At 35.5% G+C, this 18,932-nt stretch overlaps 1 protein-coding gene across 2 annotated transcripts; it reads right to left on the bottom strand.

The window, feature by feature from the left end:
- Window positions 1–1,372: 1,372 nt before the first annotated feature.
- On the bottom strand, window positions 1,373–15,762 carry LRRC34 (leucine rich repeat containing 34). 2 transcript variants are annotated; one of them, XM_069472946.1, is made up of 10 exons: window positions 15,639–15,762; window positions 14,966–15,087; window positions 14,802–14,866; window positions 14,239–14,322; window positions 10,952–11,080; window positions 7,486–7,581; window positions 5,185–5,339; window positions 4,642–4,797; window positions 3,890–4,016; window positions 1,373–2,213 (listed from the first exon to the last, which is right to left on the bottom strand). In XM_069472946.1, exons 1-10 carry the CDS (start codon window positions 15,710–15,712, stop codon window positions 2,010–2,012), a joined length of 1,212 nt encoding a protein of 403 aa, XP_069329047.1. In that variant the 5' UTR covers window positions 15,713–15,762; the 3' UTR covers window positions 1,373–2,009. The 2 variants fall into 2 exon arrangements, with proteins under 2 accessions (XP_069329047.1, XP_069329048.1); XM_069472947.1 differs by lacking the exon at window positions 7,486–7,581.
- Window positions 15,763–18,932: the final 3,170 nt, after the last annotated feature.

The raw sequence follows: 18,932 nt of genomic DNA, 5'->3' as shown, positions 1-18,932 counted from the left end.
GGAAGATGGTATGATAAATGATGAGGACAAAATCTTGGGGGAAATGCACTTAAAGGATGAGCAAAGACAGAAGGAGATGGAAAGTGATTAACAGAAAGATAGGAAGAAAACCAGAGGGGGGCAGATTTCTCAAAGACAACAGTGGCTTTGTAATGGTCACATGGTACAGAGAAATAGGATGTAAATCAAAGACAACATTGGGTTGAGTAATTGGAGCATGCTGATTCTTTGGAAGACAGCTGCTTCTGGGAGCAGAAGCCAGATGGATATGGTTTGAGTAGTAAATATTAAGAAGACACAGTGAATGAATAATATAATACTATAGCAAAGTTTGAAAGGGAGAGTATGTAAGACAAACAAGTTTGTTATTTTATCAAATATCTAAAAACTATATAACACTTGATTTTTTACTTTCAAATTTGAAAAATGATGAGAATATGATCTGCAACAATGTAATGAATGTGAGGCAGTATTTGAGCTGGGTCTTAAGGGATGATTGCTAAAAGGAAAATGGAAGGAAACTTACAACACATATAATCGTTGCAGATTTACTCATTGTAATTCATATGTGCAAAGGAAATGGAGTTTTCCAACAGAACTTATATGTCCTTCCTCTTGGACCCATTCCCAGTGGTAAGTCTGGAAAAAGATTAACTTTTAGTCTTAGCCAGTTTAAAACCTAGCCTGATATAAAGGGGACATAATTTATAATATTCTTAGGTATCTTAAGGTAATGCTTACTCTTTCAGGAAAGCACTATCTTATTTCTGCCCTTTGTCTTCTCTCTAAAATGGTGTCCAGATATATGGGGGAGGGGCTTATAAGACATAATGGCATCAGAGTAGAAAGGGTCTTTAGCTCTTCCATTCTCTGGGCATCCTGCTAGCCTCTGCTGGACTAGACAGCAGCTTATAAAATGTGCCATCAGGTCTTTCCTAGCCTGGTCAGAGAACCCAGTTGTCCTTGGCAGAACTGACCTCACCTTGGTTCTCTTGGATGTGGAGAACCTGCAACTCTGTCTCAGCCAATCCAATGCAGGTCAGATTGGAGGTTTACCACATGCCACCCCACTGAAGGCTCAAGATAAGCCTACTTGCTTTCTCTTCACCTATCTTCCCATGGAAGAATATGGGGACTTGTGTGTTCCTTCCATAGCACACAGGAATAGGTTAGTAGCCTGGGAAAGCAAACTGCATTGCTAAGATTTAATGTGGCTGTGTCTTACTCTGAAAGGCTCTCTCTTTCCAAAATACAGTAGACTCCTACTACTCAGCATGTGATGGAATGAAAAATGAATGGACTACTGCTACATTAAACAGCATGAATGAATCACACTAATAAAATACTGAACAAAAGCAGCCAGACACAGAAAGAGTACATACTCTTTTTGTATGATTCTGTGTATACGAAGTTCAAAAACAGGCAAAACTACTCTGTGGTGTTAGAAGTCAGGATAGTGTTTGTCTGTGAGAGAAGGGTTGGAGGAGCTGGCAGCACTGACTTATTTGGAAAGGGGTATGTGTATTTTATATATATTTGCCTGTATTTGTGAAATTGTCATTACACTCACCTGTATTAACTAAATGGGATATGTAGAATACTTTTTAATTTCTGAACTTTGAAATTTACTGGTAATTTGCTACCAGAAACCTTTTTACCACTTCATAACAACTTTTCAGTTAAGATATCTATAATGACCTTTACTTGTAAGCTTGTTTTATTTTCATTAGAAAAAGAAATTAGTCTAGTTCCTTCGTTTCTTTCTCCAGGGTTAAAATTGTGGTCTCTATATTATAAAATTATTTTTAAAAAATTATCCTACTGTTTTTCATCATAGAGGATTATACAAAGTTTAACATAGGCATTATCTTTTACACATTTGAAAAAAGCAACTTGTTTTAATTTATGAAAGAAAACATTTAGTAGGCTTTAATAGGCAAATTTAATTTAAATATTAATCTCTGAAAATAGTAAGATAAATGTACGAAAATTATCTTAAAGCTTCTTTTTCATATATGTTGACCTACTTGAGTAAGAGCAAAACCTGCATTAGATGAGGGACCATAAGCTTCTCCATAAGCTGGTGTCCAATAATAATGCTTTTTAAGGCCATTGGAGACTTCTGAAAGATGCATGTGTCCGTCCACCATGAAAGGCTCCACATCTGTATTATCTGGTTTTAGACGGCCCATTTGAATTAAGTCTGAATATGCCTAGGATTTTTAAAAAAAAAAAAACCTGTATCACTGAGAAAATAATTTATTCAATTTACAGTGTTTAAATTTAAAGATTCAAGTTAGCTATGCTAATTTATAGTTTAAAATAAAGTATTCTGAATAACATTGCTGAATTTTAATATTTCCCAGGTATTATAAGTAGATTTTTATTCATTTAATTATATACAATGAAATAATACTGTAAAACTTATTTCTAAGTTTTAATATATTAAGCATGTTTTGTCATTTTGTGACTCCTAGAGTTAGTTCTCTTTACTACCAATTTTGTGGACCAAGGGTCTTATGATCAAAATTTTCAAGTCCCAACAGGTGTTCTTAAATTGGGATGGGGTGGCAGTAAGAGAGCTTTTGTATACACTCTGAAAATTCTGATGATAGCTAGGGACCCAGAAAAATAAAGGGAATTCCAGATTTGGACATACAATTATATGGAATTCATCATCCCCCTGAAGCAAATCTACACATTTAGGCTGAGAGAGACAATTCTGTAGTATAAGATACTGGCCTATTAATTATTTTGTCATTGTAGAATTTTCTCTGTATATCTCTTATGGATCCTTGGTACCCATGTAAAGTTGTCATACAAACATGTTGAACTGGTTGCCGTTATAGAGAAAGAGGCAGAAATTTAGACATTAAAAAATTTAAAAGTCTAGTTTGCTTTCTCCTTTAGCTTGTCATTCATCATTAGTTCCAAACCCAACTTACTCAGCTTCTAGTGTGTAGAGGTAGCTACTAAAGGATATGGATGTTTTTCTAAAATTAAGAGTTATTCTTCAGACAATCATGTACATTTTATTAATCTTTTTAGTGGTGGAATTTTGGTTAGTCCTTTTGCTAATTTTTAGAATTTTAACATCTACTTTCATTCTTTCCAAATGAAAACTATTTGTTACTATGCTTTTTGTTGGCTCTGAAAGTAGAATCAAGGGCTGTCTGTATTTATATAAGCAATGTACCAAATATCTTGACAGCTTGTACCATCTCTTTCCAATTCCATATTTTTATATAATTATTACGGAGCAGATTGGAAATTTTACTATATTAAATCAACAGTTGTGATTTTTTTTTCTTTGAGACAGAGTCTCACTCTGTCGCCCTGGCTAGAGTGCCATGGTGTCAGCCTAGCTCACAACAACCTCAAACTCCTGGGCTCAAGCAATCCTCCTGCCTCAGCCTCCCAAGTAGCTGGGATTACAGGCGCACGCCAACATGCCCGGCTAATTTTTTCTGTTTTTAGTAGAGATGGGTCCTGCTCTTGCTCAGGCTGGTCTCAAACTCCTGAACTCAAGTGATCCTCCTGCCTTAGCCTCCCAGAGTGCTAGGATTACAGGCTTTAGCCACCACGCCAGGGCAGGTGATTTTTTTTAACTTCAGAAAAATTGGAACTGTGTAATTCAGTGATCTTTAATGCTAATACATGGTATTTGATATCTTTTGTTATTCAACCACAAAATTTTCTTTTTTTTAATTATTTTTTTTCCCAAGTCTGTCAAGATTTTCTTTTTCTTTTTTATTATTATTTTTACTTCAAATTTTCTAGTAGCTAATTTTTAGGACTTACGTTAAAAACTATCAAAACTACAGTGTCTCACTATACTTTGTAACCATTACTAAGGCACTAAAGACTTCAATGAAGAAAAAAAACTTACTACACATGTAGCCTCATCAAATTTGTTTCCCCAAATGTAGATATTAGAGAATATGGGATTTGTTTTCATTGATTTTGAAAGTGCAACAAGTCCTTCTCCCTCTATGTTGTTGCTCACTACTGACAACCTGTGGAAAAACAAAAGGTAAGAACCCTGAATAGCAACAGTTTTACAAAGAAAGAATGCATAAGTTAGCAACAATATTTATTACAAACATCTTCTTGTGTAAAGTCTTAGCATTATTCTTTGCTATGTTTTAATGTAGTATAAAAGCCAAGAAATTGAGTTTTCTAACTTTGTATACCTAGTAGAGCTACCTACATTTTGAAAACAGTCTTTTGTTTTATATTATTCAGTAAATATTTGGGTAGATATGTTATATAGATATATGATAAAATATATACAGCTTTCTGAATAAAGTCACCTAAATAGTATTTTCTTCTTTAATTCATTTTATTTTTATGTCTTGATCATATTGAATGTTTATGGTTTTTCTATTAGAATTCAGGATAAATAATATAATAAGAATTTCTCATTAATTTTAAGAAGGAATCATAACTAGTATTTACAGTGTTTTGTAAAAGACAATACTTTTGAAAAATAGAAATTGAAACATTTACTGTCAGTACAATTTCGATTTGGAAACTGAGTTTTCATATTTCATCATATTCTTAAGAGTTAAGGGGTTTAAGGTTAGTACTTAAAAATTTAAGTTTTTCTGTTATTTTGATTAAATATAAAACCATACTAACGCTTTAAGACTCCTGTTGTGTGAAGTAAGAGTTTCACTGAGATAGTTTGCTCCTGCATTTTCTATTCTGTTGAAAGAAACATCTAATACTTCCAAGGTAGTGTTGCTTTTCAGTACCTCAGCCAAATACTCTATTCCATCATGAGTTATTTTATTGCTGGGAAAAGAAAAATATGTTTGAAAATATGAAATACTGCTCTATTCATAGAAATAAGATGCTTGAAAACTGTTAAACAGTACTTTATATTTTAGTAAAGATTTATTTTAATCATTCAATTTCCAAGAAAGTTAATGAAAATTCACCATAAAATAGTTTTCATTCCAGTATACACAACCAAATTTGCTCATTCAAGTTATTGAGAGACAGTAGTATAAACTAAACTAATAATTATTAAGGCTTAGGATAAAAGGTTGATAACAATGGTTGCATTTTCTAGTCATTGGGAATAATGTCTTAACAGAGTACCCCATGTAATATGAATATTTACATAGATTATTCTCATGACTTAACTTTCGAATTACTAATATGTAAATTATCACTTACCAGCTGACATCCAGGTAACGCAGACTAGTGTTCAGATACAGAGCATTACATAGCCGTTGTAAACCACAGTTTTTTATACCATGCTTACACATGTGTAGTTCAACAAGGCAGCGATTTTCTTTCAACATATGGCCTAGATGGACTGTGGACTCTTCCTAAAAATGGATTAAATCTTGTTTCTAAAATATAATTTTGAAGCAGTACATGTTACTCCAAATAAATGCTGTTATTTAAATTCACTTTTTTAAAAAATTATATTGGTTAAGACTATTAGTCTACAGTTTGTGTTTGGCCCTATCTGAAAAAAAAAATTCATCTTTGCCACAAATAATATCTTTAACCTCAGAAATAGGTAGCAGGCACTTGTAAAATACCATGACTAAAAGTGATGTAAAAGAGTCTGGTTAATTTGGTTTATAAAAAACAATAATCAAACATGCATTTCAGATGGAAAAAAAAATCAAAACATTTGGGACCATCCTGTACTGAGCACATATACTGTCCTTTCAATAGTCTCTAAACCTTTCTGGTACTCTCTGTATGTTCCTAAACCTTGCTCCTGGTCTCCATTTCTTGATGGTTTTTAGACAAAATATAAAGAAATTTCCCAGTCTTGATTTTATTTTAAAAGTATACTCATTAACCCTGTGATATATCTGATTCCTCCCTTTTATAATTATCCCAAATTCCTAATATGTTTTACCGTTGTTTTCTGGTCATCAAAATATTTTAAGTTCCCCAATGTAGTTGCTTCTAGGCAAAAGGTATTTAGCCACAATGAGGATTTGAATACCAAGTATTTTAGGTTTTTAACAAAACCAAAGCATATGTTGAAATGAATGGGCCAAAGTATTTTGTGACACAAGTCCTCTTGCATGATTGCTATATATAACATATAGTAAGTTTTATAATCACTGGAAATGTTGATGAACATGGATAGCTTTATTTTTTCTTATTATGTAAAAGTACTTTGAGAAAAATTTTAAAAGTAAAAAAAAAACCACCTAGCAATAGCAGAAAATACATGTGAGCTTTATAGTAATCAAAACTGTCTAGATGCTAGCTTTACTAGCTATATAACTTTGGGCAAATTATTTCATCTAGCTGAGTCTTAGTTTCCTTTTCCGTAAAGTAGGTGAGATTTTGCTTCCCTCACAGAATTAAATATGTTAACAAATAAAAAGCATCTAATACAAAATAAGTGTTCTATAGCAGACTGCAAAGCATTTATTATTATTCAGTATCCTATAATTCTGTGTTTGATTTGTTGAAATTATTGCTTTGACACTGAAAAGATATACCCAAGGGAATGCTATGTAGTCTGGGGTCTTAAAAAATGCAAACCAACCACTTGGGGAGGTCCACTTAGTGCCTGGAATGGAGGACAGACTCAGTTCATTTTTGTGTCTGTGCCATAATTGCAGTTTTAGTCTAAAAATCTTGAATGAGGGACTATCCTTATTAAAAGGAGGAAATACTGTCAGAAATAGTAAAGGGTAGTAGCCTCATTTACTGAGTGTGTGACCTAATTTGTCTAGAGTGGCATCTGGCATTGGTATTTTTCCAAGCTCTCCAGATAATGCCAATGAGCAGTCAAAGGTGGGATCCAACATTTCAAAGCTTTTTTTGTTATTGCTTGTTCTGCATGGTAATGAACAGTAAAACCCCTTAAATGGAATAGGTTTTCAGGCTTATATTTGGAAATGGCAAAGTATGGAGAAGCATAAGAAGATTCCACTCCAACCATTTAAGACTGGAATAGTAACCTCTGGGATAGACAGGGTGGTGGCTGCCCTGGGGAAGAATAAAGCAGGCTAGAGTCTAGCTGGCTGCCAGAAGCACCAGGTTGAGATCAAGGGCGTGGGCCTGAGAAAGGGGTCCTGGGTATTTACTAACATTCTCAGATGAATTTGGGAACAAGGACACCACTCAACATATTTAAAAAAGGAATTATGCTTACAATGTGATTTCATAAACTTAAACATACTTATTTCCACAGGGATACAGTCCATAAAGATTTTTTTTGAGGCAGGGTCTTGCTATGTTACTCAGGCTGTTCTTGAATTCCTGGGCTCAAGTAATCTTCCTGCCTTGGCTTCCCTAAGTGTTGGGATTACAGGCTAGAGCCACTGCACCCAGCCCTAATTTTCCTATAAATGAAGGTTTTTATTTGTAAACAGGAGTTTACAAGATATAGTAGGCATAATTCTAAAAATACAATGTATTCATGTACCTTGACATAAACTTCAGTGGTGCCTTAGTTCACATGTTATGTTAACTATCATTACTTCGAATACATACCTGTTCTCCATACAGTATAGGTCGGTTAAGGTTTATTCCTTTAATTGCTTGGTTTTGGGTTAGTACTGTAGCAAATGCTATCACACTCTGCATCCCCTAAAAACAGGTAAATTCATTAAGGAAACTGACAAAGTATATAAATTAATCTTCCTATATAAATATTTCAAGATCAGTTATCTGAATTCTGATAAATCAAAATTGTGTGTTTAATTTTTAAGTATTTCCTACACTTTGAATTGTAGGTTGATCAAATTCAAAAATGCATTGTTGCTGGGTGCAGTGGCTCATGCCTGTAATCCCAGCACTCTGGGAAGCCAAGGCAGGAGGATCACTTGCGCCTAGGAGACCAGCCTGGGCAATATACCTAGACCTTGTCTCTAAAAAAAAATTTAAAAATTAGCTGATATGGTGGTGCATGTATGCAGTCCCAGCTACTTGGGAGGCTGAGGCAGGAGGATTGCTTTAGACCTATAGTTTGAGGTTGCAGTGAGCTATGATTCCACCATTGCACTCTAGCCTGGGCAACAGAGCAAGACCCTGTCTCAAAAAAAATGTTTCTGTGTTCTTTTCTCCCTGCCCTAAAATCTATCTAAAACATGCATGGGGAGTTTCTTAATGTTTCAGTGTCCATTTCCTGGGTGATTGCCTCTAGGTTTATTCCGAAGCCCTCAAGGTTCTATGTGGATCCCAGCTGGAGCTTATATTACTTATGCAACACATATCCTGGTGCCAGCACTCTTTTATATTCATACTAGTACTTTAAGAGTGTATGTGGTGGTAAAAAGTTACTAATCACATTTTTCACAGTTCCCACAGTCCTCCCTCTATCTGACTAGAAGAACTGAATCCTCCCCCATACCCATAATGGACACCAACATACACACCCAGATGTTATGCCAGAAAACATGGGTTTCCTCTCACTCCGCCATTCCTCTCACCCTCCCATCCAGTTGGTCAGTACGTCTTAAAGATTCTGCCTCCAAAAGATGTCTCAGATTATTCTGTTCCTGTCCATCTCTAGAGCTACACCCCAGCACAAGTCCTCATCATGTCTCACCTGGACTACTGCAGTAACTATCTAAGTGGTCAGCTGGATTCCTCATGTTACCCTTTAATTCTCCACAGAGAAATCAGTGATCTAAAAGCACCAGTCAGATCATGTTACCCCTTAACATAAAGCCTTTCCATAATTTGCCTTTTCCATAATTTGCATTTGTAATACAATCCCTCTTTTTCCCCTGACCCATGACATACCCCACACGACCTTGTCAGATCTGGCCTCTGAACCTCTCCACCTTTACTTTGAGATATTATTTTAATTTCCTCTGCTCAGCCACTCTGACTTTTCAGTTCTTAAAACCTGTCAAATTCACCATTTCATTATTCATGTACCTCATGATTTTTGGCATATCTGAATACGTAAAATATTTACTTAATGCTTCCATTAAGCCAACTTACTTTTTTACTTATATTTTATTTATTTATTTATTTATTTGAGACAGAGTCTTGCTCTGTTGCCTGGGCTAGAGTGTCATGGCATCAGCCTAGCTCACAGCAACCTCAAACTCCTGGGCTTAAGCAATCCTTCTGCCTCAACCTCCCAAGTAGCTGGGATTACAGGCATGTGCCACCATGCCCGGCTAATTTTTTCTATATATTTTTAGTTGTCCAGATAATTTCTTTCTATTTTTGAGTAGAGACAGGGTCTCGCTCTTGCTCAGGCTGGTCTCGAACTCCTGACCTCGAGCAAGCCTCCCGCCTCGGCCTCCCAGTGTGCTAGGATTACAGGCGTGAGCCAGCGTGCCCAGCCTATTTATATTTATTTTAAAATAAAACTTTGTATCACTGTCACATGGAAAACCACAATCCCTTGAAATAAATAGAAAGCACCTGTAAAAATAAATACATGAGTATTAAAATTACCTCATTCTGCAGCAGTAGTGCTACCCATACCACACTTAGGGGAGCACTATTTTAGTGCCTATGCATGCTGGATCCCCTGCCTGCAATGTTCTGCCGTGGATCCTCTCCATGGCAATTTTTTCTCATCCTTCATAATTCCTAAATATTGTATTACCTCCTCAGGCCTTAGGTGACCAGCTTATCAAGCAGAATTACCTCCTCCCCATTATCAACATAATCATTTTTGTAGCATTTTTCTTTCTTTTTTTTTTTTTTTTTTTGAGACAGAGTCACCCTGTCACCTCGGCTAGAGTGCAGCAGTGGCATCATAGCTCACTGGAACCTCAAACTCCTGGGCTCAAGCGATTCTCCTGCCTCAGCCCCCCAAGTAGCTGGGACTACAGGGATGTGCTACTACACCCAGCTAATTTTTTCTATTTTTGGTAGAGACAGACAGAGTCTCACTCTTGCCCAGGCTGGTCTCAAACTCCTGATTGACCTCAAGCGATCCTCCCTTCTCGGCCTCCCAGAGTGCGAGGATTACAGATGTGAGCCACCGTGCCTGGCCACTTTTCTCTATTTCTTTATCAATGTTTTCCCAATTAAAATATAAACTTCATAAGGGCAGAGGCCATATAATTCACTGTTGTATCCTTAGTATCTAACACAGTAACTGGTATGTGTAGATAATAAATACTGAATTAATGCTTTCCCAGAACCATGCTGGCTACATCTACCACCTTAAAAAGATAGTCATTCAGAATCTATTACCCCAAAGAGCCTATCGTCCCATCTTATTGTTTTCATGTCACATTGATATTGCATTAATCTGAGGCTATACAACAGGTTCCCAAGAGTAGACCTGATGATTTAAAAGCATGTTTTAGAAAGTGAAGCCTGGAATTTGAAGACATACAAAAAACACACGTTTCTCATTATCAGGCCAGATAAAGGCTCAGAATAGCTCTTATCTTATTCCTTTTCACATATGGGGTCTGAATACATTACCCAGGCTGGCATATAGTGGCTATTCACAGGTACCATTACAGTGCACTACAGCCTGGAACTCCTGGGCTAAAGGGATCCTCCCACCTCAGCCTGCTGAATAGCTGGGACTACAGGCATGTACCACCTTGCCCAACTTCAGAGCAGCTTTTAGTATCTTCAATTTAAGTTTTTAAGCTACGATATAAATAACTACTCACTGAAAAATATTTTCAAAAGTAAAAAAATTTATACAAATGAGGTAGTATTTGTTTAATTAAAATGAACATGATCTTTTTCTTAAAAATTCCATATAGGTTAAGATAAGCTATGGATAGAAGTTTAAGAATATTTTTATTAGATATTTTTCTATGGTATTATTTACCATGATCTGATTTATTAACAGTCTGTACTATTATATCTAGGAAAAAAACACCTTTTCTCTGGTATTGGATATTAGATGCAAAATTAATCATTCCTAAGACTGTCATTTAGCTGGTCTCTTGAACAATTCTCTAGGCTAGTTTCCTAGGAGGATGACCCACGATCTGAGTGATTTTCTTATAACCAATTTACTTACCAGATCACAATCACTCAGATCTAATTTCTGTAAGCATGAATTAATTTGCAGCATTGCAGCAAAAAACATTCCACCCTTATTTTCAATCTTGTTTCCAGTCATTCTTAGGTATTTCAGAGTTGTATTTTTCTGAAAAGGAAAATAATCAAAACTTAGTTACTTAAGTTTTTAATCCACAGAATTCTATAAATTACATGAGTTGGAAGACCGTATTACTATTTGCAAACTCATCAATTTTTCAAGGAGCTAGAACAGGATATATTCCTTACAGGTAACATTCAATTTCCCATAAGAGATAAAAATCTAGTTTAATAGAAGTTTAATCTACTTTAATAGAAAGAATGTCCAAGAAACAAATGCCCAAGCAATAACCAGTAAATAAAGCAGATTTTAATAACACTTTCATTTCATTGGAAATGCTGTAAATTTATTTTTTAAAAAATGTATACCACTTCACTTTTTTTATTGAGGTAAAATTCACATAACATAAAACTAACCACTTTAAAGCATACAATTCAATGGCATTTAGTACATTCACAATGTTGTGTAGCCATCACCTGTAGCTGGTTCTAAAACGTTTTCATCACCCCCAAAGAAGGCCCCACACCCATTAAGCAGTTGCTGCTCCCCATTTCCCCTATATCATTTTGAAAATAAAATAATTTCTCAGACATTTGCAAGGTTTAATTCCATCTCTTATATTCTTGATAAATATTTCACAAAGAAAATTATAGATGTTTCATCAATCTAATGAATAAATATTAGGATATATAATAGTACAAATAACTATCTCTCAAATGAATTCAAGCCCCCCTATGATCAGGAAGAAGATAAGGATGTCCACTATCACCACTTCTGTTTAACACTGTACTAGAGGTTCTAGCCAGGGCAATTAGGCAATAAAAAGAAAAAACATCCAAATTGGAAAAGAAGTATAACTCTGTACATGAAATGATCTTGTGTATGGAAAATCCTAAGGAATCCACTGAAAAAAATCAGTTATAGCTGATAAACTAGTTCAGCAACACAGCAGGATACAAGATCAGTACACAAAAATCAATTGAATTTCTATATGCTAACAATGAACAACCCAAAAATGAAATCAAGAAAACAATTCTACCAGGCACCCACGCCTGTAATCCAGGCACTTTGGGAGTCCAAGGCAGGAAGATCGCTTGAGCCCAGGGGTTTGAGGCCAGCCTGGGCAACATGGTGAGACCCCCCAATCTCTACAAAAAAAAAAAAGTCACTCAAGCTGGTGCGTGCCTGGAGTCCCAGCTACTCAAGAGGCTGAGGTGGGATGATCATTTGTGTCCAGGAGTTCAAGGTTACAGTGAGCTACAACTATGCCACTGTGCTCCAGCCTGGGTGACAGAGAGAGTCCCTGTCTCTTATAAAAAAAAAAAAAAAGAAAGAAAGAAAAGAAAAATTCCATGTACAATAGTATCAGAAAGAATAAAATATCAGGAATAAATTTAACAAAAGAAAAGCAAGCCTTATAAATTGAAAACTACTAAGCATTGTTGAAAGAAATTAAAGAAGACCTAAATAAATGAAACACATCTCACGTTCAAGATTTGGAAGACTTGATACTGTTAAGATGGCAATACTCCCCAAATATATCTACATATTTAATACAATTTCCTATCAAAATCTCAGGTGCTATTTTTGCAGAAATTGATAAACTGATCATAAAATTCATATGGAAATGTAAGGGACACAGAAAGCCAACATAATCTTGAAAAAAGAACAGAGTTAGAGAATTTGCTCTTTGATTTCAAAATTTACTACAAAACTATAGTAATCAAGATAGTATGGTACTGGCATATAGACAGACATGTAGTTAATACAATAGAATTGAGAGTACAAAAATAAATCCTCACATTTATGGTTAACTGATTTTTGTGACAAAGTTGTCAAAACAATTCAGTGGGGGAAAGAATAATCTAACAAATGGATATCCACATGCAAAAGAATAAAGTTAGACTCCTATCTCACATTATATTCTCAAATTAATTCAAAATGGATCAAAGAACCAAATGAAAGAGCTAAAACTGTAAAACTCAAAGGAAAACATAAATGTAAATCTTTGTGATTTTGAGTTAGGCAAAGCCTTCTAAGATATAACACCAAAAGCATAAGTAACAAAAGAAAAAATAGATAAATTGGGCTTTATCAAAATTAAAAGTTTTCATGCTTCAAAGAATCCACCAAGGCAGTGAAAAGGCAACTTACAGAATGAAAGAAAACATGTGCAAATCATATATTTGATAAGGGACTTGTATCTAGAATATATAAAGAACTCTTACATCTCAAAAAGACAACCCAATTTAAAAATGGGCAAAGGATCTGAAGAGACATATTTCCAAAGATATACAAATGGACAATAAGCACATGAAAAGCTACTCAACATCATTATTCATTAGGGAAATGCAAATCAAAAACCACAAAACCTTTTCATACCCACTAGGATGGCTAAAATCAAAAAGGTAATAACAAGTGCTGGTGAGGATGTAGAGAAATTGGAACACTCATATTGTTGGTAGAACTATAAAAAGGTACACTCACTCTAAAAAACAATTTGGCAGTTCCTCAAAATGTTAAAGAGTTACCATATGGCCCAGCAATTCCACTACTAGGTATCTAACCCCTAAAATTGAAAACATATGTCCACAAAAAAATCGTGTGAATGTTCATAGTAGCCAAAAGGTAGAAACCCAAATGTCTGAGAACAAAATGTGATATATCCATACTATGGAATATTATTTCGCAATAAAAAGGAATGAGGTATATTACAACAGAGATGACCCTTGAAAACATTAAGCCAGTCACAAAAGGCCACATACTGTATGATTCTGTTTATATGAAATGTCCAGAACAGGCAAATATACATGTGGAAAGTAGATTAGTGATTGCCAGGGACTGGGGAGAAAGAAGAATGGAGAGGGATTGCTAATGAGTATGGGGCCTCTTTTGGGGGTGATAAAAATGTTCTAAAATTAGTGATAATGGTGATAGCTGCTCAGCTCTGTGAATACATTTTAAAAACCACTGAATTGAGGACTTTAAAAGGGTAAATTTTATGTATGGGAATTATATCTTAATAAAACTTTATTTTTAAAAAATGACTTTAAATGTATTCATTTAGTATCTATACTTTAACTGAATTGCAATAAAAATATACATTCCTACAATATTAATACAAGTTCACATTAACATTTGAGTCTGTTGGTTCTAAGCTATCAGAAGTTAAAATTCCCAAATAAAATGTTTGTATAAATGCTTACATGTAGTGCTTTAGCAATCAACTTTCCACCTTCAGGCCCAATATCATTAAACATAAGGTTTAAATAAATGAGATTAAGTTGCTTCTGTAATAAGGAGAGAAGAGATGCTATTACACATTATTATTGAAAACTGATCAATTATATATATGTAAAAAACACACTTTATGTAAATAAATGTGCTTACCTCCAAAGAAAATACAACAAAGAAAACCTGAATTCCAGCAAAGCAACTACCATTACAGAAAAAAAATCACCATTCTCATTTAAACAAAATATAATTATAATATAAATGAAAGAGAAAAGACAACATTCGGTTTTGACTAACAATTGAAAGATGGATGTGCTTTATGTATTTAATCATGGTATACAAGTTTGCAAAAGACTCAGGAGCTCTAGGTACCAGCTCTATACAAATATAGACCAGATATGCAATGGGTTTCCAGTGTATTTCAAGAGTTATAAATATAGCACAGAGTCAGGATCCCATGACATTTTGCAAAACTTGTGTTTTCTGTGTGTCATTAGACTAAGTGGTTTCACTGTAAACAGAACTAATATAATACCTGAAGCAGTTTTGCAGCATAGTATGCACCATCATCACTTAGGAGGTTATATCTAACATCCAAACCTAAAGAACACAGAAGAATAGAAGCTGATATTCATTACAAAGAATACTTAAAATTAGAAAAATGAAAAGCAAAAGGTATTGATTCTTAAGGAAACATACCATTAATATATAGATGTTTCTTTAAAATTCTGGAAAGAATCCAAAAATCTTCGCCTGTTACTCTTTCTACTGGCACTAAGCGATTGTTACCAGCAATGGTTAATGTTATTTCTTCTTCTAGTCTGTTAAAGTAGAAAAAACGTTTTGAAATACAAAGAAACCCAGTAAAGAAGTAAAAGTATCTTTGCTTTATTTGTAAATATTAATAGTAACATCACATATAACATTACTGGAACCAAGTATGTTAGTAGACTTACAAGTACATAGTAGATTTACACCAGGTAACTTAAAACTACTGAACATTCTGCAGCTTTGCAAAGCACTTTAGTATGTACTATATAATTTAATTTCCCACACATGAAAAGTATCCCCACTTCATAATGACATTGAAAACTTCAATGATTTTGCTTAAATTCACCCAGCTTTCAGTAGTTAAATATGAATCGGGAGCCCAGGCTTGGGAACTCCTGGTCTAGTGCTCTTTGCAGTATACTATACCACCTCTAAGACCTACTAACAGTGTTGCTTACTGACTTACTTACCTGAATCAAAAGATATGTCCATTTTACTAAGCATTTTCAAATGGCTATAAAATCATTCAGTATTCCAGGATTTTCACACAGATGAGTATCAGTGAACACTATAGATGTAACCAAGTATTTGTCTTCCTTACCCCTTTTTAAATTTTTCATCCACTTCTTGGAGTATATGCGATATAAAAGGATTAATTTTCTGGGATTTTTCCATACACAAATTATAATAATCTTCCTGGAGACCGGCAATAGATTCTGGAGCTTGTGAAAAATAAATGCATCCTTCATCACATTATTCCAGAAGCCTTTTTTGTTAAAACAAACAAACAAACAAAAAACTACACTTCTTTCAAATATATGAAGTATGTGTGTATATAGTAGGGATGGAATAGAAAAGGAAACAGACTTAAGGATAGAAGAGAGAAATAAAAGGAATGGGAGAGAATAAAAATGCTGTTTGGAGAACTAGGGCCATAGAAGAACCCAGTGAGGGTGAGCAGACACTGGCTTGAGTCAGCACCCAAACTTGGAAGTGACATACAGGGAGAACTAACCTCTATTATGTGCCAGGGCCAGTAGCTAAGGAAAATGACATTCAGAGCAATTAAATATTTTGTCCAAAACCATGCAGCAGATAATGGGAGAGTGCAGAATCAAACTGACTCAAAACCTCTTTCCACTGTACCATTTAAGGTGACTCGGTGACTCGGCTGGCGGGGTGGCTCACGCCTGTAATCCTAGCACTCTGGGAGGCCGAGGCGGGTGGATCGCTCTAGGTCAGGAGTTCGAGACCAGCCTGAACAAGAGCGAGACCCCGTCTCTACTAAAAATAGAAAGACATTATATGGACAACTAAAAATCTATATAGAAAAAATTAGCCGGGCACGGTGGCGCATGCCTGTAGTCCCAGCTACTCGGGAGGCTGAGGCGGTAGGATCGCTTAAGCCGAGGAGTCTGAGGTTGCTGTGAGCTAAGCTGACGCCACAGCACTCACTCTAGCCTGGGCAACAAAGTGAGACTCTGTCTCAACAAAAAAAAAAAAAAAAAAAAAAGGTGACTCAAGGTTTCTTAAAATGGGTTCAAAGTAAAGACAATTTTATACAAGAATATATCTCAAAATGAATCTGAAAAATCATTTGTCTCACAGGTTTCTTGGGTACCCTTTACACCATCCCAAGTTGATAGCATCTTCAAACATAACTGTCAATTCTTCAATACCAAGTTGAGGTCTAGCTCACAGGAACTCTTTACCTATCAGACTTTCCATTTCTCTTTCTAAAGGTGATTTTTCCCGGTTAAGTTCTTAAGAAGATAGAAACAAAGCAGGAGTTGAGATCTCATTTCTCTAATATATGTGCAGCTTTCCTTAATGGTGTTAGTGTTTTCGACGTTACTTTATAAAGCATCATTTTTGCAAGGCCCAGATCCTTCCAGTATATAAGTTACATTGTTACTTTTCTTAGAAGTACAGGCCACTGTCTGTCTTTGTTTCCTGTCCTTCTGCCTTTTGTGCATGTCTCCTTAAAAATCCATGCTCAGAGATCTCACTACTCAACCAGCCTGGTGTTTTAGGAGGTAGCTTCTCCTCTAAGTCTCTGCATCTCAGAAATGTCCTTTGCTGAGTGTCTTTTGCACTATTATAAATTACAGAGTTTGCTAAACAGATCTGCAAAACAAGATTTAAGGTGAGGAACATCATATTTAAAAGGAAAGCAAATAAAATTTTCTTATAGTTGTGGGAGTTTTGTTTTGCTTTGTTTTGAGACAAGGTCTCGCTATGTTGCCCAGGCTGGAGTACAGTGGCATGATCATAGTCCACTACAGCCTCAGACTCTTGGGCTCAGGGATTCTCCTGCCTCAGCCTCCCTAGCAGCTGGGACTACAGACATGTGCCCCCATGCCTGGCTAATTTTTTTAGAGGGGGCAGGTCTCACTATCTTGCCCAGGCTGGTCTTGGACTCCTGGCCTCACATGATGCTCCTGTCCTGGCCTCCAAAACCGCTGGGATTACAAGCATGAGCCACCACACTTGCCTCTTATATTTTTTAAAAATAACCTTTTAAAAAAGAAATTTAATACACATTTATTGCAGACAATTTGGAAATCTCAATTAAAAAAATAAAAGCACAAGTTCATCAATAATCCCACCACCAAAGAACTACCACAACTGAGGTCTGAGAGTACTTCCTTCCTATTGGTTTTATTTTATAAGTATTTTTTAAACAAAATTGGAATCTTTAAATATAATTTTATATTCAAAGATTCAAATTTATATATGGGTTTTTTTTAGCTAACATTAGCAGTTTTCCCATTAGATATTCTCTGAAAAAAAATTTTTTTTTTTTGAGACAGAGTCTCTCTCTGTTGTTCAGGCTAGAGTGAGTGCCGTGGCCTAGCTCACAGCAACCTCAAACTCCTGGGCTTAAGCAATCCTCCTGCCTCAGCCTCTCGAGTAGCTGGAACTACAGGTATGCACTACCACCATGCCCGGCTAATTTTATATATATATATTTTTTTTTTTTTCAGCTGTCCAAATCATTTCCTTCTATTTTTAGTAGAGATGGGGTCTCGCTCTTGCTCAGGTTGGTCTCGAACTCCTGAGCTCAAACGATCCATCCGCCTCGGCCTCCCAGAGTGCTAGGATTACAGGCATGAGCCACCGCGCCCGGCCTGAAAATTTTTAATGTCAACATAATTTCTGTCATATGAATGGATGTACATAATGAAACCTCCACCTATTTTAGGACATTTTCATGTATTTAAATAAAACTGTAGCACAATATTCCCCAAACTGTGTTTTGTGAGATACTAATGTTCTACAAGATGATTAAAGACGTTCCAAATAGAATAGGTTTTATTGTCAGATAAGTTTGAAATGCGCTGAGTTAAACAAAGCTAAACAGAGCCTCATCTACAATTTAAAACACTCTTGTGCACAGAGACTCTTCAAATTGTTGAGCTTGGTGGGGAGGGAAGATAAGAATGCTGCATTTTCCAGCCTTATGTGACCAAGACTCACTTGGAGTACAATCTAGAAAATGCTGCTTTAGCTGCTTGCTAGGAAACAAAGCAGTAGATACCCCCAACAGAAGTTGGAGCTGGGCTCCCACTGGGCTTCCTTCCTCCCTTCTGGCTACTATCTTCCTTGGTATTAAAAAGAGAATGAATGATTGCCCTGTGAATTTGAGATTCAGTGCTGCCTGAACCACACCCAGGACACACAGAATTGTGTCAGATTTACAACTCATTTTTGTGAAGGCATAAAGGAATCTTAGATTACAAGCTAAAAATAGCTATACAAAGTTACATAAATATTCTTATTTAATTAACTAGCCATAGATTTCAAGTGTTTAAAAGTTTCTGCTATATGTTTCTGCTACTCGCCCTTTGATTTAAAATTCATCTTTGTATTGTATGTCAGGATTTTATAGCAC

The sequence above is a fragment of the Eulemur rufifrons genome, chromosome 7 (assembly GCF_041146395.1).
Source record: "Eulemur rufifrons isolate Redbay chromosome 7, OSU_ERuf_1, whole genome shotgun sequence".
Classification (NCBI taxonomy): Eukaryota; Metazoa; Chordata; class Mammalia; order Primates; family Lemuridae; genus Eulemur; species Eulemur rufifrons.
The sequence above is the reverse complement of the archived record's forward strand: the minus strand, read 5'-3'. Positions and strand labels throughout refer to the sequence as shown.

Excerpts from the sequence above, each read along its gene's own strand:
- LRRC34 (XM_069472946.1), bottom strand. The coding sequence starts at position 15,712 with ATGGAAAAATCCCAGAAAATTAATCCTTTTATATCGCATATACTCCAA. Across the intron at positions 4,798-5,184 it reads CGTTACCTGGATGTCAGCTG|CAATAAAATAACTCATGATG; the intron begins GTAAGTGATAAT and ends TTCTTTTCCCAG. Across the intron at positions 2,214-3,889 it reads TTGATGAGGCTACATGTGTA|GCATATTCAGACTTAATTCA; the intron begins GTAAGTTTTTTT and ends TAAAAATCCTAG.